The sequence below is a fragment of the Ochotona princeps genome, chromosome 13 (assembly GCF_030435755.1).
Source record: "Ochotona princeps isolate mOchPri1 chromosome 13, mOchPri1.hap1, whole genome shotgun sequence".
Lineage (NCBI taxonomy): Eukaryota > Metazoa > Chordata > Mammalia > Lagomorpha > Ochotonidae > Ochotona > Ochotona princeps.
In genome coordinates this window covers 60,367,912-60,390,890 of record NC_080844.1, presented here as the reverse complement: position 1 = coordinate 60,390,890, position 22,979 = coordinate 60,367,912, and the positions used below count along the sequence as shown (strand labels likewise).

At 48.6% G+C, this 22,979-nt stretch overlaps 2 protein-coding genes and 2 non-coding genes across 6 annotated transcripts in view; 3 read left to right on the top strand and 1 right to left on the bottom strand.

The window, feature by feature from the left end:
- EIF3A (eukaryotic translation initiation factor 3 subunit A) overlaps positions 1-18,079 on the top strand; it is a 31,744-nt gene extending 13,665 nt beyond the window's left edge. The window contains exons 8-23 of one of the 3 annotated variants that reach the window (XM_058671568.1): positions 480-584; positions 1,551-1,649; positions 2,653-2,769; positions 3,651-3,836; positions 4,669-5,016; positions 5,103-5,207; positions 5,293-5,406; positions 7,648-7,770; positions 8,157-8,310; positions 8,969-9,153; positions 11,122-11,210; positions 11,936-12,462; positions 12,493-12,657; positions 15,414-15,609; positions 16,071-16,255; positions 16,801-18,079. In XM_058671568.1, the coding sequence (XP_058527551.1) occupies positions 480-584; positions 1,551-1,649; positions 2,653-2,769; positions 3,651-3,836; positions 4,669-5,016; positions 5,103-5,207; positions 5,293-5,406; positions 7,648-7,770; positions 8,157-8,310; positions 8,969-9,153; positions 11,122-11,210; positions 11,936-12,462; positions 12,493-12,657; positions 15,414-15,609; positions 16,071-16,255; positions 16,801-17,057 (2,955 nt within the window). In that variant the 3' untranslated portion in view covers positions 17,058-18,079. Of the gene's footprint in view, positions 1-479; positions 585-1,550; positions 1,650-2,652; positions 2,770-3,650; positions 3,837-4,668; positions 5,017-5,102; positions 5,208-5,292; positions 5,407-7,647; positions 7,771-8,156; positions 8,311-8,968; positions 9,154-11,121; positions 11,211-11,935; positions 12,658-15,413; positions 15,610-16,070; positions 16,256-16,800 lie in introns of all 3 variants that reach the window. The other 2 variants (XM_058671567.1, XM_058671566.1) reach the window with 2 other exon arrangements.
- LOC118759494 (small nucleolar RNA SNORA19) lies at positions 697-821 on the top strand. The gene has a single exon (XR_004996222.2). It is a non-coding gene; the product is annotated as a small nucleolar RNA SNORA19 (small nucleolar RNA).
- LOC118759493 (small nucleolar RNA SNORA19) lies at positions 2,221-2,351 on the top strand. The gene has a single exon (XR_004996221.1). It is a non-coding gene; the product is annotated as a small nucleolar RNA SNORA19 (small nucleolar RNA).
- A 3,628-nt stretch (positions 18,080-21,707) lies between the features above and the next one.
- NANOS1 (nanos C2HC-type zinc finger 1) lies at positions 21,708-22,732 on the bottom strand. Its single transcript, XM_004580209.3, has one exon. The coding sequence runs from the start codon at positions 22,584-22,586 to the stop codon at positions 21,714-21,716; it is 873 nt and encodes a 290-aa protein (XP_004580266.3). The 5' UTR covers positions 22,587-22,732; the 3' UTR covers positions 21,708-21,713.
- Positions 22,733-22,979: the final 247 nt, after the last annotated feature.

Here is a 22,979-nt window from a genome sequence, read left to right as displayed (position 1 = left end):
CCTTATGTTTGAGAGGTCCATTCTTGTTTTCTGAATGCATCCCTTTGATCACCATTCACCTTGAGCGTGCTGTCATCTCCATATCCACAGGGGTTTCAGGGCTGCTCTTGACGGTCTGTATGTGAACTGGCATATATAGTCTGTACCTGAACTATGTACATATAGTGGATGCACATTGTTCTGTGCACTTTGGATGTTTGATAGTTTTCTTTAATATGAAATTCAGATGTTTGTGCTGTGTCCAGGGAATAAATGACAAGATGTAAGTTCTGTTTGTTCTTTGTATAATTTCAGTTTGCCAAAATATTCAGTGTGAGGTTGGGTGAATGTTTTGCTATAGAGGACTATTGCATGAACACCACTTTCCTCTTAGTGAATATTTAAGAATTGAGAGGAGGTCGTCTGTAGTTCCTTATAGTTCAGAAGCTCACTTGAGAAGTTTCCTTTACCACATGTCGCCTTTGTTTTTGCCCACATAGGTCAGATTCAACGTGCTACAGTATGTTGTTCCAGAAGTGAAAGACCTTTACAATTGGCTGGAAGTGGAATTTAACCCACTGAAGCTCTGTGAGAGAGTCACGAAGGTGAGCTGCCACATTCAGAGTTGGGATGTGCTGCTCTGTGGCCAGCCCCAGTGCAGGACTGGGTTGTATTTATGTTCTCTGAGGAAGAAGCAGTGTCGTGTGTTTGATCTCAGTGCACATTTCATTCTTTTTCTTGGTGTCAAGAAAAAAGATATTTCTGATGTGCTAAATAAACATTGGAGGAAAATTAGCAGCTTGACTAATTTAGCCATTGCTGTCAGTCACCTTCAGACAAATAATCAGGAACTTTGTGGCACATATTTTACTTTTTGACATTTGTGATTTTTTTTTTTTAGGATTTATTCATTTTTAAATCAGAAAGCAAAGCTACAGAAAGACAAATAATCTGCCTGCTGGTTTATACTCCAAATGGCCACAAGGGTCTGGAGACAGGAATTTCTTCTGGCTCCCATATGGGTTCAGGAGTGCCAAGGATTTGAGCCAACTTTTTCTGTTTTTCTAGGCTGTAAGCAGGGAGCTCAGTTGGAAGTAGAGCAGCTGGGATAGAACAGAGCCAATATGGGGTGCTGGTACTGCTTAGCTTGCTGCACCGTCGGACCAGCCCTGGTGACTATTTTTGTATAAAACAGATTGAAAGGGCAAGATTATGGTGCAGCAGGTTAGGCTGCTATTTGAGACACCTGTGTCTTACTGTGGAGTCTCACCTCTGCTTCCAGTCCAGTATCCTCCTGTTCATATGCTCCCTGGGAGGCAGCAGCCGATGATTCAAGTGGTTGGGTTCCTGCCACCCATCTGGAGACCCAGATGGAGTTTGAGCTTTCAGCTTTGGCCTGGCCCAGTCCCATTAGTTGTAGGCATTTGAGGAGTAAGCCAGCGGATGGAAGATTTCTGTCTCTTCATGCTCTGCCTTTTCTATAAGCACAAATAATGAGCTTGAGAAAGTTTTTGCCTTTTCGTCGTTATCTGTTTGCAGAATATAACCTTGTCAATTTAATGACTTTGTAGGTTCTGAACTGGGTGCGGGAGCAACCTGAGAAGGAGCCAGAGTTGCAGCAGTATGTGCCACAACTGCAAAGCAACACCATCCTTCGCCTCCTGCAGCAGGTGAGGGCGTGGGGTGCTGGGTGCATCCCGGCACTAAGCTGAAATTGGACAAACTTCGAAAAGCTTCCCCAAGTTCTCTTTGCTAAAATTAGTTTTACGGTTTGTTGGAGTAAGAATTATCACCTATTTGCTAAGAACTGTCTTACTGTACCCCCTCCTTTTTTTCCCAAATGTGGCGTTTTCTTACTTGTTTTCGTGGGCTGAGGGTACCGTGGTTTAGTTGTTCAGACTCTTGTTTCTTAGTAGTTTGCTTCCCATTAGAAAATGTGACATTGAGCATCTTGATATGTTAATCTTTGCACACCTCTCTGACTTTGTGTTGTGTCAAAGTGGAATTAGTCAGAATAGATGCTGGAAAGCCTCAGAGACTGCACAGAAAACTTAGCAGGCAGTCACTGCCCTTCGTGAGGAGGGTTACTTTTGCTCAGCGTTAAAAATCAGTAGTGTTTCCTTGTTATGCATCTCATCTATCTTCTCGAGTAAGTTTGAGTATTATGTCTTATGATAGCTTAAAGTTGCTATTCCACTTGTTTTCATTTAGGGGGTGGCTGTCCTATAGTCACGTCATTCTCTGCACATTTCATTGACCTGCTTTCCTTTCTACATGTGAGCAGTGTTATTTCTGATGTGCTATACAAAACTGAAGGCTAATTAGCAGCCTGACTGTTCAGTAGTAATGCTGCCAGTCTCCTTCAGACATGATTTTTTTTAGGAAATGTTTATAAATGTATTAGATAAGTAGCAGGTAGTAGCTGTATGATCATGTAAGTTTTTTGATGGTGAAACTAGGAGTTGATAAGAGAATATTTGAGGAATACTTAAGTACGATGATGCACAGCCTGGGATTTGTAGTAGATGGCTAGGAATTGATCTCCAATTCCGGCTATATACTATTAACATGAGCTGAATTTTGGCAGCAGCTTTTGTTTGGCTTGCTGTCATGAGATTGTACATTACATGGTAGAAGAAGGTGGCTGTCACTAACCATGTGTTTTATATGCAGGTGGCCCAGATTTATCAGAGCATTGAGTTTTCTCGTTTGACTTCTCTGGTTCCTTTTGTTGATGCTTTCCAACTGGAACGGGCCATAGTAGATGCAGCAAGGCATTGTGACCTGCAGGTATGTGCTGTGAGGGGACACTAAGTCTGAAATTTTATTATGGTTACTATTTTTTAAAAAAGATTTATTTTATTTTTATTGAAAAGGCAGATATACAGAGAGGAGGAGGAGAGACAGAGAGGAAGATCTTCAATCCAATGGTTCACTCCCCAACTGAGCTGCAACGGTCGGTGCTGCGCCGATCCGAAGCCGGGAGCCAGGAACTTCCTCCAGGTCTCCCACATGGGTGCAGGATCCCAAAGCTTTGGGCCGTCCTCGACTGCTTTCCCAAGCCATAAGCTGGGAGCTGGATGGGAAGTGGAGCTACCGGGATTAGAACAGGCGCCCATATGGGATCCTGGTGCGTTCAAGGCGAGGACTTTAGCCGCTGCTAGACCAAGCTGCCGGGCCCTATTATTGTTATTTTTTAAAGATTTATTTACAGAGAGATCTTTCATCTACTGGTTTACTCCCTTGAAGCCAGAAGCCAGGAGTTTCTTCTCGGTCTTCCATGTGGGTTCAGGGTTCCCAGGCTTTGGATCATTTTTTACTGCTTTCCCAGGCCACACGCAGGGAGCTGGATGGGAAATGGAGCAGCTGGGACATGCGCAAGTGCCTATGAGGGATCCTCGCACTTGCAAGGCGGGAGTTGAGCCACTGAGCCGTTGGGCTGGCCCCTGAGAGGAGAGATGACATACTGTGGTTTCTCAGCTTTTGATAGAGTGGAGCAGCTGGGACATGTAGCTTTTAAAATTTTGGTATAGTGGTATCATTTTAACACTCCTCTTAGCCAATGATTTAGATTTGGAATGTAGCCTTTGTTTATTTTCTGATTTACTTCAGATTTGCATAGAAAACCTTTAATTTGGATAGCAACTTCATGTTTCTTACTAATTTCAAAGGTTCGTATTGACCACACTACTCGCACTCTGAGCTTTGGATCTGATTTGAATTACGCTACTCGAGAAGACGCTCCGATTGGTCCTCATTTGCAAAGCATGCCTTCAGAGCAGATCAGAAACCAGCTCACAGCCATGTCTTCGGTGCTGGCCAAAGCGCTTGAAGTCATTAAACCAGCTCACATACTGGTATGCATTTTTTAAATTAAGATTTGTTTATGTATTTGAGACAGTGACAGTTTAAGAGAGGAGACAGATCTTTCGTTTGCTACTTCACTCCTCCAGAGAGGAAGCTGTGTTAGGCTGAACCAGGAGCCAGGGGCGCCTCATGACTCTCCCACTGTGTTGATGGAAACTTTCAACCCCTGCCTCTCCGGCATTTTAGCAGGCAGCTAGATTGGAAGTGCAGTCGATGGGGCTGAAAATGGCACTCTGATACAGGATACTGGCGTCCCAGGTGGTTCCTTGACCCAGTGAGCCATAGTGCCTGCCATGGCGTGCATTTTCAGAGGGAGAGTCAGCTAGAGTGCTTTAGGGACTCTTGTACCAAATCGTTCACAGAAAGGCTTGAGATGTCTGAGAGGAGTTTCCAATTCACTTGTGTTTGGTAGTTTATTTTGTCAGATATTGTGACAAGATACACAATGCATGTGCTTTCCTTGGAGAAAAGCATTGTACTACTCAGGAATTTAGGAGTATGGGTTGTGTTATAGAGAGCAAAAGAGTACATATCTCATGACCACGCAAGTCAGTGGAGTAATTTCTTGCTTGTGAGTGTGTCAGTACTATTCTGTGGCTTGCACGTTTCTGGCGGGATTTGGTGCAGGGGAAGGTAGATTTCACAGACAAAGGTTCTTCAGCCTGGCATTGCCATTCAGGCTGAGTGGGAGCAGCACCCAGCAGTGGCCTGGACAGATGCAGCCGCACGTAGGCAGCCCTCGGGAGCAGGAGAGTTTCTTGAAAGGCTAATACACCAGGTATGGCGCTGCAGTCATTTGTGAAACTTTTTCCTTTTTTTAAGCAAGAAAAAGAGGAGCAGCATCAGTTGGCTGTTACTGCGTATCTTAAAAACTCACGGAAGGAGCATCAGCGCATCCTGGCTCGCCGACAGACAATCGAGGAACGGAAAGAACGTCTGGAGAGTCTGAATATTCAGCGGGAGAAAGAAGAGCTGGAGCAGAGGGAAGCTGAGCTGCAGAAAGTTCGGAAAGCTGAGGAGGAAAGGCTGCGCCAGGAGGCAAAGGAGAGAGAGAAGGAGCGGATCTTACAAGAACATGAGCAAATCAAAAAGAAAACTGTGCGTGAGCGTTTGGAGCAGATCAAGAAGACAGAACTGGGGGCCAAAGCATTTAAAGACATTGACATCGAGGTATGTACTGCATTATGCATTTTTTCCCTCAGTGAAGTCCTTAGCCATGAGCTGTCTGTTAACGGTGTATTTGTGTGACTGCTTAGGATCTTGAAGAACTGGATCCAGATTTCATCATGGCCAAACAGGTTGAACAGCTGGAAAAGGAAAAGAAGGAACTTCAAGAACGACTAAAGAATCAAGAAAAGAAGGTACAGAAGGGACCAGTAAACTGTGAACATAAAAGTTAAAAGAGATTTTTGTCTAAAAAGCTGAATTGATTTTTGTGTCAATCAGATCGACTATTTTGAAAGAGCGAAACGTTTGGAAGAAATCCCTCTGATCAAGAGTGCTTACGAGGAGCAGAGGATAAAGGATATGGACCTGTGGGAGCAGCAGGAGGAGGAGAGGGTAGGTCCGTTATAGTACTGAGCTGCAGAAATGGGCTGTGATATCATGCTTGGTTTCTTTCACATTCTTTTGCTAGAAACAGTCTTATTTATTTTTATTGGAAAGTCGTGTTTACAAAGAGGAGAAACAGAGAAAGATTTTCCATCCACTGGTTCACTCCCTACTTGGCCACAATGCCCAGAGCTGAGCCATCTGAAACTAGGAGCCGGGTCTCCCATATGGGTACTGGGTCCCAAGGCTATGAGCTGCCGGGACATGAACTGGCACCTGTATGGGATCCCAGTAGATACAGGGTGAGGACTTTAGCCACTAGTCTGTTGTGCCAGGCCCTTGTTTGTTTATCTTTTTATGATTTGGTTGTATGAAAGGCAGAGTTGTAGCAGGGACGGAGAGGGTCGAGAGTAAGACAGTAAGAGAGGTGAATTGATTTTTCTTCAACTGTTTTAACTCCAAAATGGCCACACTGACCAGAAGCCTGTGATTGCGCCCTGACTCCCACGTAGGTCACCTAGGACCCAAGCCCTCGGCCATCGTGTGCTGCTTTTCTGAGCACACAGTCGGAGTCTGTTGGTTGAAAGTGGAGTAGCTGGGACTGGAACTGGTTCTTATAAGGGATATTGGCAACTTAATCATAATTCCAGCCCCTGTAAATGATTCTTTAATGGTTGCCTGCTAACACATAGGTGGAAAGACAGAAATTTTGATAGAGATTAAAAATGAAACTTAGCAAAAATCTGGTTTGCGTAGGATTCATGGTTCTTCATTTTAGAACATACGCCATAAAGGCAGTCACACCCAGGGGCACCCCCCGCCCCACTCTCTTCCCATTGCCCAACCCACAGCAGCTACCGATCTGTCTGTAGATGGGCCTCTGCTGGGTGACTCATGTCAGTAGAGGTACCCTGTGCAGTCTGGACATTGACATCCTCATTTTTGGCCATTTAGTCTGTATTAAAGTTTGCCTGATAGGCGGAAGTGGGGTTTGCAGCTGCTTGTGAGGGTGAATCCTGGTCTTGGCTGCGAAGCATGACCCAGCTCAGGAGAACACAGGTTCCTGGAAGAGGGGTGGAGTTGGAGCCCTGTGGGTCCCACTGAGTATTGCCAGCTGGAGGTTGTGAGGCTGGCTCTTCCAGTGTTTAAATGAAAAGATGGTATTTCTGTGATAATTCTTGATAACTATTCTAAATTTATTAGTAAAATAATAGTTGCCGCAAATCAGATAAAATAAATAACATTTCCATCTATTCTTAAGGCACTTTAACTTCAATTTGTGTATTTTTTTTCTCAATTTTCAAAGATTTTTATTTTTATTACAAAGTCAGATATACAGAGAGGAGGAGAGACAGAGAGGAAGATCTTTCGTCCAATGATTCACTCCCCAAGTGAGCCACAATGAATAGGCCAGTGCGCCGATCCGATGCAGGGAACCAGGAACCTCTTCCGGGTCTCCCACGCGGGTGCAGGGTCCCAGTGCATTGGGCCGTCCTCAACTGCTTTCCCAGGCCACAAGCAGGGAGCTGGATGGGAAGTGGAGCTGCTGGGATTAGAACCGACGCCCATATGGGATCCCGGGGCATTCAAGGCGAGGACTTTAGCCGCTAGGCCACGCTGCCGGGCCCAATTTGTGTATATTTTTAAAAAAAGATTTTTCTTGGAAAGACAGATTTACACAAAGATCTTTGTTTGCTGGCTTATTCCTGAAATGGCTGGAATGGCCAGAGCTGAATTGATCCGAAGCCAGGAGCCAGAACTGCTTCTGAGTCTCCCACATGGGCATAGGATGCCCGGGCTTCAGCCATTCTCTGCTGCTTTCCCAGGCCACAACCAGGGAGCTGGGTGGGAAGTGAAGCAGTTGGGATACGAACTGGTGCCCATAAGGGATTCCCTGGTGCATGCTAGGCTAGGATTTAGCCACTAGGCTTACTGTTTTGGGCCCCAAATGATTTTTAAAGAGAAAAATTACCTTTAAAATTATGCCACAGTGTTTATGTGGTATTGTGTATATCAAGTGGTATTATTTTGTTTCATCAGTTAAGTTTTTCTTTTATGTTTTAAATTTCCGATACCGCGGGGTTAAATTAGCAAAGTTTGTTGTGTCTGGGAATGCTGCATCTGTCTTCCTGTTTGCCACCTGGGGGCGTGGCAGTGTGTGGCAAGATGAGACGGCCTCGGAGCAGCTGCTTGGTCCCAGGTGAGCCGTGAATGCTTGCCTGACGTTGCCTGTGTGTGATGCACTTGCAGATCACAACTATGCAGCTGGAGCGTGAAAAGGCTCTTGAGCACAAGAACCGAATGTCCCGGATGCTTGAGGACAGAGATTTGTTTGTGATGCGACTGAAAGCTGCCCGACAGTCTGTATACGAGGTGAACTTCATGGGTTTTTTGGTCTTTATTTTTGACAATCTTTACATTGTTAATTACGGCACAAAGGGTCAGAGGGTAAAGTGATAAAGGGAGAAGATACGGTCAAGGCGAAGACTTTAACCGCTAAGCTATTGAGCTGGACCCAAGCTTTGTTTCTTTAGAGTTTTATTTAGAAAGGGAAAAACTAGATCACATTTTATTGGTCAAGTTTGTGGGGCTGGACTCTAATTCAATCATTTGTGGTTTTTTGTAGCTGGTATCAGCAATTTAGCTTGCAAAGTTTGGTGTACATGTTGAAACTCTAGTCTTTGAGAATTCTGATTTTTGTAGTCTGTAGCTCTAGAAATAAATTTCATTTCTGACTTTTGGTAACTGTCAAATTGCAGGAAAAACTTAAACAGTTTGAAGAGCGGTTAGCAGAGGAAAAACGCAGTCGCTTGGAGGAGCGCAAGAGGCAGCGCAAAGAGGAGCGCAGGATCACTTACTATCGCGAGAAAGAGGAGGAGGAGCAGAGGCGGGCGGAAGAGCAGATGCTGAAAGGTGACTGGCGGGTGGGTCGGTGCTGGTTTAGAAGTAAAGCAGTAAGTGGTTGGCCTCTTAGCACCACGGTTAATTGGAATCTTCTTGTTTCTGCTTGTTTAAGGTTGTTTTTTAAAGATTTATTTATTTTTATTACAAAGTCAGACATACAGAGAGGAGGAGAGACAGAGAGGAAGATCTTCCGTCCGATGATTCACTCCCCAGGTGAGCGCAATGGCCGGTGCTGTGCCAGTCTGAAGCCAGGAACCTGGAACCTCTTCCAGGTCTCCCACGCGGGTGCAGGGTCCCAAAGCTTTGGGCCGTTCTTGACTGCTTTCCCAGGCCACAAGCAGGGAGCTGGATGGGAAGGAGAGCTGCCGGGATTAGAACCGGCACCCGTATGGGATCCTCGTGCGTTCAAGGCGAGGACTTTAGCCGCTAGGCCAAGCCGCTGGGCCCAGGGGTTTGTTTTTTAAAGGAATACTGTTTTTTTTATCACTGTGTTATGTACTGGGAATCTTGTGACATGACAGCTGTCAGAATTTCAGATGTGCAGGAAGAGGGAGGGGCAGCAGTGTCTCCTTCACATCACCGCTGCATGTATCCCAGACGAGTAGACCCTGCTCAGTGAGAAAGGTGTGGGTAAAGGCACAGTTAACTAACCTTGTGAATTGTACAGAGCGCGAAGAGAGAGAACGTGCTGAACGAGCGAAAAGAGAGGAAGAGCTCCGAGAATATCAGGAACGTGTCAAGAAACTGGAGGAAGTGGAAAGGAAGAAGCGCCAGAGGGAACTGGAGATTGAAGAGCGGGAGCGCCGGCGCGAGGAGGAGAGGCGGCTCGGTGAGGACCCGCTGTCCAGGAAGGTGAGTCGACACGTTCAGGCTTGTGCTCTGCAGTCAGTTGCCTTGCATGGTGTCTCAGTGTCTTAGCTGCTTGTTTAAATCAGTTGTCTTTGCACATCTTTTTTTTTTTTTTAAGATTTATTCATTTTATTACAGCCAGATATACACAGAGGAGGAGAGACAGAGAGGAAGATCTTCCGTCCGATGATTCACTCCCCAAGTGAGCCGCAACGGGCCGATGCGCGCCGATCCGATGCCGGGAACCTGGAACCTCTTCTGGGTCTCCCACGCGGGTGCAGGGTCCCAATGCCTTGGGCCGTCCTCGACTGCTTTCCCAGGCCACAAGCAGGGAGCTGGATGGAAAGTGGAGCTGCCGGGATTAGAACCGGCGCCCATATGGGATCCCGGGGCGTTCAAGGCGAGAACTTTAGCCGCTAGGCCATGCCTCCGGGCCCATGCACATCTCTTAAATTGGCATTTCATCTTCCCAGAGACAGAATGACCCTAAAGAGGAAATAAATGTGATGTATGGGAGTTTTGTAGGGTTTGGAATACTTTTCCCAAATACTTGCCAACCGGAATGAATCTTGGAGTGTTTGCGGCTTCTGTTCCTTGGTGCTGCAGCAGAGGACTGTCTCCCAGTCCTTTGGAGAAGTTGCCGTGGCGTGGAGGGTGGTCATCCTCTCAGATCCAGGTTTGGGGCTGAGCAGGGTCAGGTGGCCCCAATCCTCAGAAGTACAGGCTCTTGGGACCTGACCCCAAACCTTTTGATTGGTGTCTTATTTAATTTGTTCTGTGTACTTACTGAAAGGGACAAAATGGCTGAGGAATAGGTAGCTGGCTCACTCCCTGCATGGTTGCAGTACTCCCTGCGTGGTTGCAGCACTCCCTGCGTGGTTGCAGGGGCTTGGAACAACAGGAGGATGTAAGGTCAGCCCTTGGGACTGCTTTGCTGTTTTCCAGATGGTTAGCATGTGCTAAATCAGAAACGGGGTAGCTGATACGCAGACGGGCGCTGTGATGTGGGGTATGGGGGCCCCAGAGGCGGATCAGTCAGCTGCACCACTCACTCGTTCTAAAGGCCTTTCAGGCCTGCTCCTTTTTTTAAAGATTTATTTTTTTTTGTTTATTTATTGATTGGAAGGGCAGATAAAGATAGAAGAGAGATACAAAGATATTTTGTCCACTGGTTTGCTCTCCCAAGTGGCCACAGTGGCTGGAGTTGAAGTGATCGGAAGTCAGGAGCTTGCTTCTTCCAGGTCCCTGCATCCACGTGTGGGACCTGGAAGAAGCTCTAGGCTCCTGGCTTCGGTTCAGACCAGCTCCGACTATTGTGGTCACTTAGTAACTAGTGTGATAGAGTGAACAGTGATGGAAGATCGTTGTCCTCCTCTGTAAATCTGACTTTTCCAATTTTAAATAAATCTTAAAAAAAAAAAGTAATGACCCCCAACAAATAGGTTCATGGAGTTTATTTTGTAGCTCATTGCCTTAGGTTGTCCTGTGCCGGTGTCGTTACACTGAGGCTGTTGGGTACACAGCTGTGTGCGTTCTCGTGGAAGAGCGTGCGGAGAAGCCATTCCTCCTGAGGGGCTGCTCGTCGTGCCATCAGCCGGATATTTCGGAGAGAGAGGCTGTCAGTCTTGGCCTTGCAGTTCGTTGGCTCCGTCCTTGGCTTGATGGTTGTAATAGGCACTATGGTTAATTTAGTTTTTTAGTTTTGTTTTTCTTTTCCATGTAACCTGTAAAAGAAATTTCTAGATAGAAAATCTGTAGACATGTTAATTGTTCCAGGTTGCTTTCTAGTCGTTCTGCTTGCATTTACAAGCTGAACGTGGTCTATGGAAATACTACGCTTACGGTTGTGTCGGTGTGCTCTCTGCTGGAAAGGAAGATGACATGCTAACGGGTTGGCAGGGCTGAGAGTGAGTGGGATACTGCCAGCTGCCGTCACAGCACTGCTTCCCGTCCCTCCTCCTCCTCCTCCAGGACTCGCGCTGGGGAGACAGAGACTCAGAAGGTACTTGGAGAAAGGGACCCGAGGCTGACTCTGAGTGGAGACGAGGCCCACCGGAGAAGTAAGTGCTCGTTGGTCCTGTTCACACAGTGTGCCTGCAGCCCCCGGCACCAAAACTGCTTCTGTGTGGTTATCCTGAGAGAGAGATGTCTTCAGTCTGCTGGCTCACTGCGCAGAGGGCAATGACCAGGGCTGGACCAGGCTGAAACCAGGAGCCAGAAACTCCATACTGATCTGTGTGATTGTCAGGGGTCCAGATGCTTGGGCCATCCTCACATTAGCAGGAAACTGGAGTAGAAGTGGAACAGCAGGGACTCGAACCAGTGCTCTGTTGGATGTCATCGTGATCGGTGACTGGGCCTGTAGGACCAAAGCACTGTAGGAAAAGCGCTCGGTTCTGGGTTATGCTGTTTACCTACATTGACTGAATTCGAGATACATGCGCTATTTTTTTATCCTCTAAATAATTAATTCATTTTTAAAAATAACTGCTAATGATAGGCAAGAATACTGGCTTTATTTTCTTCTGAATTGAATTTAGAAGGTTCACCAAGGTGAGCGGTTGCTGAGTGGCGCTCTGTGTACAGCACAGACAGCCGTTCGCGGGCAGTGTCAGCTTGTTGGCAGGGATTGTATCATGTGCTTGTGGTTGAATTAGGGGTATAATTTTAAGGATCAGGATCAATGAATATAGACTAGATTGATTTTTTTTTTTGAAAGATAATTTTCCAAGAAATACGCTTTCTACAAATTTTGCTTTAAAAAATGTGGTTTGTTTCTGTGTAGGGATTGGAGACGCGCAGAAGGCCGGGATGAAGAGAGGTCTCACCGCAGAGATGAAGACCGGCCGCGGCGCTTGGGAGACGAGGACGACAGAGAGTCTTCTCTCAGGCCGGATGAGGAGCGCATCCCCCGGCGCGGCCTGGATGACGACAGAGGCCCCAGGCGTGGTCTCGACGACGATCGGTTCTCCCGGCGCGGGCTGGACGATGACCGGCCTTCTTGGCGCAGTGCAGATGACGACAGGCCTCCTCGGAGAATTGGCGATGATGATAGGGGGAGCTGGCGCCATGCGGATGATGACAGGCCACCCCGACGAGGACTGGAGGAGGACAGAGGAAGCTGGCGAACAGCTGATGAGGACAGAGGACCAAGACGTGGGATGGACGAGGACCGGGGGCCCAGGCGAGGAGGTGCTGATGACGAGAGGCCCTCCTGGCGAAATGCTGATGACGATCGAGGTCCCCGGAGGGGCCTAGATGATGACCGTGGTCCCCGAAGAGGCCTGGATGATGACCGTGGTCCCCGACGAGGTCTGGACGATGACCGTGGTCCCCGACGAGGCCTGGACGACGACCGAGGACCTTGGAGAGCTAGCGATGATGATCGAATTCCTAGACGGGGAGCTGATGACGACAGGGGCCCTTGGAGAAACATGGATGATGAGCGGCTCTCCAGGCGGGGCGAGGACTCCAGACCCGGCCCGTGGAGACCATTTGTGAAGCCAGGTAACATTGGGATTTTTTTGGGTGGTGGGATATTCAGAAAACTAGATTGACTTATGGAACATGCTTGATGTGTTTGCCCCTAGAAAGTTTTGTTTCACTTCTAAATAAGTGTCTTCTCTTTTTCATTTAATCTTAGCCAAAAGGTCGAGAAGCAGTGTTTTTCAATATCAGTAAAATAATTTCTGTTACAAATTGGCCAAACAAAAAAGCACAACTGAAATAACCTCACTCCTGCCTTGTTTACTCCAGGTTCTCACCTGACCCACCGTCCTCTTCCGGACAGCTAGAATGCAAGTGTCCGTCTAACTTTGACAGCTAGAAGTATGGGGCTTACGTTTTCTGTTTTGTCTCTTATGTGTATTTAACCTTTCATTCTGACTTTGATGTTCCTCTAGTCACGGTGTATACTTCATTTGGGTCTCTTGATTCTTTGATGGTTTTTTTTGTCTCCTAGCTTTTTGCTATGTGTATGCTTATCTCTGGAAAGGCAGAGGAGAATAAGCTTCCACCTGCTGGCTCATTGTCCAAGTGCCCACAGCAGACAAGACTGGGCCAAATTAAAGCCAGGAGCCTGGAAACTTCCCCTGGATCTCTTAGTTGGTTTCCAGGGACCCAGGCACTGAGTCAGGATGCACTGAGATGAAGCAGTGTCCCAAAAGGCAGTTTCTTTCTTTTTTTTTTAAGATTTATTTTATTTTTATACAAAGTCAGATATACAGAGAGGAGGAGAAACAGAGAGGAAGATCTTCCATCCGATGATTCACTCCCCAGGTGAGTGCAATGGCCGGTGCCGTGCCAATCCGAAGCTGGGAACCTGGAACCTCTTGTGGGTCTCCCACGTGGGTTCAGGGTCCCAAGGCCTTGGGTCATCTTAGACTGCTTTGCCAGGCCACAAGCAGGGAGCTGGATGGGAAGTGGAGCTGCCGGGATTAGAACCGGCACCCATATGGGATCCTGGTGCGTTCAAGGCGAGGACTTTAGCCGCTAGGCCACGCTGCCGGGCCCAAAAGGCAGTTTCTTATGCTGTTCCACAAATACACCAGTTCCTTCCCCCCTCTCCCCACATACATATGTAGGGACAGACCCTCTCACTCACCATGCCTGTAGTGTCTCGAGTGGGCTGGGCTAAAGCTGGGGGCTAGTTCAATCCAGTAGTGCCATGTTGATGGCAAGAATCCAACTGAAGCTATATCTGTTCCCATTACCAGAAAGCTGAAGTGGAGGTGCCAGCTGGATATGCTTGCACTCCCATGTGAGACTCAAGTCTCACCTGCTAGGCTACCCCCTGAAAATCCTCTCCTCAGTTCTTTGTACATTCTCCAGAACAGTCTGTTCTGAGTGGCCTCCTGCCTTTTACTGTTAGTGGCGTCTGTTGCATTCTGTCATTTCTAGTCTCACCTCTTTCCACAGTTGAGCTGTGAGGACCAGGGCAAATGACTTAATTTTACTGTGCCTAATGTAAATGTGGTTAATGGTAGATTCTTCTAAATCATGGTTCCTGTTTTAGAAAGGATTTTTGAATATTGAGAAATCCTAGAAAACATGGAAGGTTACTTTCTATGAGCCTGAGGGGGGTCATAGCTTTTTTTTTTTTTAAATGAAAGGCAGATTCACAAACCTAAGAGAAGGAGAGACTTGAGAGAGATCTATCCTCCATCATCTGGTTGACTGCCTAAATAGCTGCAGTGGCCAGAGCTGAGCCGGTCTGAACCCTGGAGCTGGGAGCTTCTTCCTGGTCTCCCACATGGGTGCAAGGGCTCAAGAACTTGAGCCATTCTGTGCTGCTTTACCAGGCCATTAAGCAGAGAGGTGCCTGGATCGGAAATGAAGTGCCTGTGCTCATATGGGATGCTGGTGCTACAGGCTTTGGTCTGACCTGGCCCCAGCTGATGTGAAGTTGCTTGCTCTGCTTTTTGGTTTCACAAAACATTGAAGTGCCATCAGTGTTCAATATTGGCAGTTTTTAAGTAGGCAGGTTCTCTCTACTTCTCTGAAAACCGCTATTTGAACATTCTGTTTACATAAGAACAGACTTGTACTCAGTCTTTGAATACAGGTTTTAGCAGGGCTTTTTGTGAAGTTTAAAAATTTTTTTTTAATTATTATTAATTTTTTTAAAGCTCAAGTTAGAGAGGGAGAGGCCTTCCATCCACTGATTCATTCCCCAAATGACCACAGTTGTCAGGTCTGCCATGTGAAAGGCAAGAGCCTGGAATGGGCCTGGCACGATAGTGTAATGGTTAAAGTCCTCGCCTTGAACCTGCCAGGACCTCACATGGGCACTGGTTCTAATCCTGGAAGCCCTGCTTCCCATTGAGCTCCCTGCTTGTGGCCTGGGAAAGCAGTCGAGGATGGCCTGAAGTCTTGGGACCCTGCACCCGCGTGGGAGACCTGGAAGAGGAAGCTCCTGGCTCCTGGATTCGGATTGGCTCAGCTTGGGGAGTGAACCATCGGACAGAAGATCTTCCTCTCTGTCTCTCCTCTTTGTATATCCGCCTTTCCAATAAAAATAAATGTCAATCTTAAAAAAAAAGAAAAGGACCTGGAGCTTCCTTCTGGTTCAGGAGCCCAAGTCCAGCTACCGGACGCCTGCACCGCAGGTGACAGTTTGGCTGTGCCGCAGCACTGGCCCCAAAGTGGTATTTTCTTACATTAGCATTTTAGCATAGTAAAGAACTCATGCCTGCATTAAATTCCCCATGACGATTGCCTATTTTACGAGTGGAAAAAGTAATTTTGCTTCTTAAAAAATACAGGTGGATGGAGAGAGAAAGAAAAGGCGAGAGAAGAGAGTTGGGGACCTCCCCGAGAATCAAGAGCACCCGAGGAACGTGAGTGGGAGAGAGAAAGAGACAGAGACCATGCAGACCGCGAGGAGAACGACAAGGAGCCTGAAAGAGACAGGGACAGGGAGAGGGACGGGGACCGAGAAGAGCGTTTCCGAAGGCCCAGGTAAGGTCCACTGCCCGCTCTGGGTGGGGCGGCGCTGCTGCTTCCCTGCAGCTCCTGCTGTGGGTTCCAAGCCCCAGCCCTGTCCAGGATACAGCAATGCAGCTTTAGAGGCTGTCCAGTTGGAGTGGCCTTCTCTGAATGATAACATGGAGGCTTGAGCTGATATAGGCCCAGTCCATATGGCTGCAGTTTATTGCCCTTATAGTTTCAAAAGCCTCTTACCTAGTTCTAGGATGTTCCATTTGCCAAAGTGATACACCCAGGAGTGCCAGGAGTCATGTTTCCATCCCATGGTGGCTGTCTGTCACACAGGGCAGCAGAGAGGCTGTGAGTGGAGCTGTGGTTATGGTCATCTGCTCCTGGTACGAGCACTGACTTGATCTGCTGTGCTCACCATGCACACAGCTACACAGCCCCACAGGCAGCAGGAAGAGCTTCATTTGTCCTTTCACGCACTGCAGGGACGAAGGTGGCTGGAGGCGAGGACCAGCCGAGGAAGCTTCTAGCTGGAGAGATTCAAGTCGCCGAGATGACAGGGATGACCGGCGCCGTGACAGAGACGACCGGCGGGATCTGAGAGACAGACGGGATCTGAGAGATGACCGGGACCGGAGGGGACCCCCCCTGAGATCAGAGCGCGAAGAAGGTATGGCGACGTGGCAGACGCACTGTGGTGTCTGATACCCTGAGGACCCCACCTTGGCAGGCAGGCTGCGAGGTGGAGCTGTCTGGGTGTTCACAGTGCTAAGGAGTGATGAGCAGAGCGTGAAGCTAACTGGGCTTGCACACTGCTGCTCTGAAATTGCAGTTCACGTAGCAGCTGCTTCCTGAGTGTGGTTAGAGTGCTTGCCTTCCTTAGAAACGGTCAGTGTTTTAGCTGTACAGTAGGATTGTAAGGCCGTTTGTTCTGTTAGCGCAACAATTGATGGCTTTCAGTGTAATGGCTAATTTGCAGTTAAAATTCTTAATAATCGCCTGGAATTCCTGTAGTTTAAAATTTGTCACTTTGCCATGAAGATTTATACAGGTTAAGACATATCTCAGGGCAACAGTTTGATCTTAATTTCAATTTTGAGTTGTATCTGTAGGTTGGTAGTTCATTTTCAATATCTTGTCAAATTACATAAATGATTATAACTACCTATTATTTTTAATTGTGATAACACTATTTTTTGAAATTCAACTTTTTAGTAAGTTCTTGGAGGCGTGCTGATGACAGGAAAGATGACCGAGCCGAAGAGCGGGAACCTCGTCGAGTTCCTCCCCCAGCTCTTTCTAGGGACCGAGACCGGGAGCGGGACCGAGACCGGGAGCGGGAGCGGGAGCGGGAACGAGAGAGAGAAGGTGACAAGGAGAAGACCTCCTGGAGAGCTGAGAAGGACAGGGAGTCTCTGCGGCGTACCAAGAATGAGACTGATGAGGACGGATGGACCACAGTGCGCCGCTAGGTCCCTGAGAACGGATTCCAACTCCCGTCTTACCTAGGTTTGGTCCCATTCAAGGATTATTATATTTGTGCTTCAGCCAATTTCAGTTGGGTTCTTTAACCTTGTTTCACCATTACACAAAAGCATGAACTTGTATTAATCCTATATATTAGATTGATCATGCACCATATCCACAGAGGTTTGAAAACCATGCCATTTTCTGAAATTAAGGTGTTGCATTATTTCATCAATCATTTGTTTACAAAAAAAAAGGAAAACTAAAAAATAAAATGTGAACCCTTCAGGTATTGAGTAACACCTGTATCTTGGTATAGAACTGATCCTTTTCTTTTGATTTTGAAATATCTGATATTAATTTGGAATGAGAATTTGGAATAAGGTTCTGTTTAAAATGTGTCTGTCTGAAGACCTTTTAGGGCAGTGGGCCTGAGACAGTTTCCGTATCACTTAGTGATTGAAACATACCTCATTTAGGAATTTTGAGGTATTTACTGCTAACTAAATTTACAGAGACTTTAGATCCGCTCTGCAGTAAACATCACACACATTGGATATAGCGGGGTCTTCTGTAGCTTTCACTTGAGGCAAGGTGAGTATGAGGTTAGTACAGTCATTGGCATGGTAAGGATGCTGCTTGAGTGGGAATCCGAAACAACATGGCTTTTACATTTTAAAGCATTTGGTAAACTATCGCTGAGGTTTTTTTTTTTTTTTTTTTTCCTGTTGCCAATAGCAAATTGCTTTTCCATTAATGGAGAATTCATGCCTTTCAAGCATTTTAAATATGACAATATTTATAAATGTGTGGTTTGGAGGAACTGTTTAAATTCTTTGCTAATTTTCTTTCTCTTCAGGATAGATTCTTTCCAGGAGTAATTTGTAGTAACGACTGTGCTGGCTTCAATTTTGGAGTGTCGTAGCTGTGTTAAAGATGAACTATTTGGTCTTATTGAAGCCAACACAGAACTTGCTGCTGTGTTTTTTCTTCAGTGAAAAATAAAATACTTACAGAATTTGTTTTACTGTTTCTTGTTTAATGTTGAATTTGTCAGTGTTGTGTTTATAATGGTAAGTATGCAAATTCAGCTGGGTTTATTTCACTTGAGTACCATTGAACGTCTCAGTGTTGAGTATTAATGAAGATTGAAAGTAGCCTAAACACATGTAAAAGTAACCTTGTTTGGGTGTTGCCCCTGAAATGTCCTCTGTTAGTTCTGTGTAATGCTGTAAGGCGCCACCTTTTGATTTCACCTTTAGTTAGAAAAGCCCTAGTTTCTCTAGAAAATCATTTGCCTGTTTGCTGAGCTATTGCTCCGCTGCTGCTCAGGCCAGGAGAGGGAGTGGTTGACTTCTGGAGTCTGATTTCAAACCGCAGGGGTCTTCTGTGGGAAGAGGCCTTTTCATGGCAGTAAAAGACTTTCAGAATACTGATTTTTATAGGGGATAATTTCACCCCAGTGAGTTGGTGTTATAATTGTCACACATCACAGAAAAGCCTGCTGAGGAGTTAGGTGTATGAGTGATGGATGGGTCCAAAGGCTGGTTTCAGAGCCTCACTTTCAGCACAGACTTTTCCAAGCATGCCCTTCTAGCAGCTGCTTTGTTTTGGAAGTCAGGAATCCAGAGGCCCGGAGGCGGTGACAGGGTCTGCTCCCACTCCGCCACCTTGCCTTTTTATTGGCAGATGTTATAGGAAAGTTAAATTGCTTACCCTGTCACTGATGTGCCTTTTGCATGAGAGTAACATTGTTCAGCACAGTGGCTCTGGGGGCAGGAACACTGTCCACCAAGACACTGTCCTGTTGTCCTCAGTGCAAGGGTTGCAGCTAGGGGTGGCATGTGTTTTTTAATTTGTTGGCCTATTTGCTAAATCCCAACAAGACAGCGGTCCCTGTTGGGACTGAAGCCAGCGACTGAGTTCAGGTTTCCCACACACGTGACAGGGTCTTAGTCACAGAGCCGCTAGTGCTGTCCGCTGGGCTTCCAGGCAGTGCGCTGTGGGACCACCGCTATCTTAACCACTAGGCTACACATCCTTTCCTGCCAAAGGCTGATTATGGATTGGGGGACTTTTCAACTTTTTATAAGTAATTGAAGTGCATTGGGGGGTATCAGGAAAGTGGTGTTCCTCAGAGTGACTAAGAACAGACCAGAATGTGAGGACCAAGACTTTATCTTTCCCTTGGAAGTACACATGTTTAGGATACAGATTAATAAAAGTTTTGTGAAGCAAATCTAAGAAAAAGTTGCTTTAATCAAAGCTAGCAATTTTGCAGCTTCAAAAAAAAAAAAAAGACTTCATAGAAAACAAAGTTGCCGGGCCTGGTGGCATGGCCTAGCGGCTAAAGTCCTCGCCTTGAAAGCCCCGGGATCCCATATGGGCGCCGGTTCTAATCCCGGCAGCTCCACTTCCCATCCAGCTCCCTGCTTGTGGCCTGGGAAAGCAGTCAAGGACGGCCCAAAGCTTTGGGACCCTGCACCCGCGTGGGAGACCTGGAAGAGGTTCCTGGTTCCTGGCATCGGATCGGCACGGCACCGGCCCATTGCGGCTCACTTGGGGAGTGAATCATCGGACGGAAGATCTTCCTCTCTGTCTCTCCTCCTCTGTATATCCGGCTTTCCAATAATAATAAATCTTTAAAAAAAAAAAAAAAGAAAACAAAGTTGCCACTGGAATGTGTCCAAAAAATAACATGAGGTAATTGCCTCGGCCTCCACGGGTCACCCCCCCTTACCCCCCAGGGCGGGGTGAAGCTCCTTGGAAGATGTCAGCTTGTCTACAGCGGGTTCTACACAAGAAGATGCCTCTAAATTCCAAAGATCCTGTTTCACCCTTGCAAACTATTTGAAATTTGTTGTAAAAAATGCGATGTTGAAAAATCCACAGATCTGGTGGGGGGTGGAATAGGGAGGGAATTCTTACATGGGTTGAAATCTGCTCACCTCCCAACTTCACAGTGTCCCCACTGGCAGAAGTCACAGAAGAGTGGATTAGTGTGATACCCATTGAGATGCCAAAGCCACATGCCCGAGACCCTAAACTTGCTGGGTCTTCTGGCCTGGAGAACACGGTGGTCTCTATGGGGACCCTTAGAGAAGAATTACCCAAAAAGCAAAGACCATTTTAACTAGTCGATTTCCTCGTACGAGAACACAGTTACATACCTTTATTAGGTTGTGGCACAGCCAGCTCTGCAGTGCTCTGATCTGGGGCTTAAGCTGGCAGGGACCTTGCAACCCCCTTGGCCAGAAAGGCTGACAGCTGCCCAGTGTTAACTTATCCCAACTTGTCACACTTATAAACCAGTGTCCCACATGAAGCCAATTTGCTGTGGAGGAAATTAGCTGTTCAGTGTCAAAGCAGTCTTAACTCCCAACACCCTAGCTGAATCGTCCTGGGAGCCTTTCATGACTTGGACTGTACCTGTGGCTGGTATTTTCAAATAGTGAAGTGTGTACATTTGGAAGAGTGGCTTGGCTTCCTCGTGTTTTTACCTCCTGGTTACATGATGGGAATGGCCTTTTAAAATAAAGGTGTTAAGGTGCAACTGTGGTTAGGAGCTTTTGTTAAGAATCAAGTGTCACTTGGGGATAATGAACAGAGCCTAGGGGTTGTCCGAACGAGTGATTCCACAGCGAAGGTTGTGTTCCTCGCTGCCAACCACTACCAGCAGCAGTGCCTTTGCACATCCTGATGTGAGCCAGACCCAGCAGAGCCGACCCCTTCCTCACACGTTAGTACACTAGCTTCCTAGAGCTCCAGGAGCCCGTGAGGCAACAGCTGGGGTCAACTCTGCTCCACTGCGGAGCCTAATCCACGCAGTTCAGGCTAGGCTATTGCTCCTGTGTTACCTTCCTCCCTTTTCTGGTCTTAACATCAAACATTTCCAGAGAGCTGTAAGCGCGTTGGACGCCAGGAGAAAAGGCCAGCTAGGAGCTGTGACATGAGTACATTCATATACTGTTACTGCTATAAATACACTTTTAACAGCACCATTTCCAAGTGTATACACAGTATGGTTATGACTTGGCACAATTTCTAAAGGTGAAAAAGGCTAGTTGAGTAATAAAAGAGCTGGTACAGAAAAGCATGAGCTGCATTCTATCTGCTACAGATGCGCGTCTTACACCTCCAGCTAGGAAGGAAACGAGCTCCGTCCAAACCAATACTGTCAAGTTTACGGTGAAGGCACCAGGGGCTTACTCCACCTGGAATTAGAGTAACTTATTAAGGACAACTAAAGCATTACTTGCGTCAAACAATAAAATAGTCACTTTCGTCGACATTCCATAAAATCGCCAGTTTAAGGCTCAGTTCAGAGGCCATTAAAAATATTCCAGACCTAATAGGGTGCCTCCATTGGTAAAACGAAACATCCAAGATTAGAGCGAAATTCCATACTGATGCGCATCTAAAACAGGTACGCGGAATTGCCGTGTTCAGCCAGCGGAAACTAACACCCAGCCCTCGTCCTTGGGCGTGCGCCCACGAGAAACCAGGGAGATGCAGACCAGCTACTCGAGTGTCCAGTCCCAGGCGCTCAGCGCCAAAGTCGTCCGCAGAATCGGTTGCTTTGCCAAACTCCCGAGGTCCCGTGCCGAGTGGATTCCGGGGCAGCCACAGAGGCTCGGGAGCAGACCCGCCGGCTGTGGTCCTCAGCGCAGCTTCTTGCACGCCAGGCCGTCTCGGGCGCTGCGCGGCGGCGGGCGAGCTGTAGGCGGTGGTGGCGGCGCTTTGGAGAGAGGGCAGTATTTGATGGTGTGCGCGTTGTCGCCGCTGGCGCCGCACAGGGGGCACGTGTAGCGGCGCAACACGGGGCACAGCACGCGCCCGTCGGGCCCTTTCAGGATGTGCGTGGTGTAGAGCGCCTCCGCCTCCTTGTTGTTCCGGCAGAATACGCACACCTGCAGCTCGGGCTTGAGCAGTCGGGCGGCGGCCGGCCCGGGGGCCGCGTGCAGCCGGGGTTCAGCCGCCCACGCCGCGGCCCTTTCCCCACGCGGCGTCCCCTCGGCGGCGACGGCAGGCGCGCAGCCCAGCAGCACGGCGGTGGCGCGGCCCGCGAAGGGGCTCAGGTCGGCGAAGCGCTCCTCCAGCAGCCCGGCCTCGGCGGGGCCCGCGCACAGCTCCAGCGCGCGCAGCTCCAGCGCGCCCCCCACGCAGCGGCCCCGGGAGCCCGGGTCGTCACTCGCGTCGTCTTCCTCCTCGTCGTAGTCGGGTCGCCCCAGGGCTGGTCCCAGCATCCCGGGCCCGGCGCTCGCGTGCGGGGAACAGCAAGACGACGAGGAGGACGAGGGCGGGGAGCCGCCGCCGCCGTCCCCGCTACCGCCACTGGCGCAGCCAAGGCGCGACTCGCTGTCCACCGCCTTGGTGATGAGGGTGGCGAGCCCCAGGTAGTCGTTCCACGAGCTGAAGGGCTGAGGGTTTGTTGGGCCCGAGGCGCTCACGTAGCGGGCGCTGGGAACGAGCGCCATGGGCGCGGGGGCGCGGCCGCGGCGGGGCGAGCGGGGCGCCCAAGGGAAAGCCTCCATGGGCGGGCTGCGGGCCGCGCGCCGCCTCCCCGCCGGCGCGGGCCGGACGGAAGGGACGCGCCGAGGCTGCCCGCGAGCCTGTCGCGGGGTGCGGCCGCCTCGCAGCTCTTTATCGGGCCCTCTGCTCCCCGCCCCCTCCTCGCCGCCGCGGCCCTGCCCCCTGCGCTCCCCCGCCCCGGCCACCGCGCCGCGCCGCGCCCGGGCCGGAGGCGGAGCGCGGGCGGGCAGGCGGGCAGGCGCGCCGGGGGCGGGTGCTGGGCGCGCTCGGCTCAGTCCGGCGCGGCTCCGGCTCCCCGCACGCCGCACGGGCCTCGCCGGCTGCTTTCATTTGGGAGGGGGCTGCGAGGCACCGCCTCGGGCCGCGGCACTCATTGGCTGAGGACCAGAGACAGC

Bases quoted from the DNA above. Each gene is read 5' to 3' on its own strand.
- NANOS1 (XM_004580209.3), bottom strand. From the start codon at position 22,586: ATGGAGGCTTTCCCTTGGGCGCCCCGCTCGCCCCGCCGCGGCCGCGCC.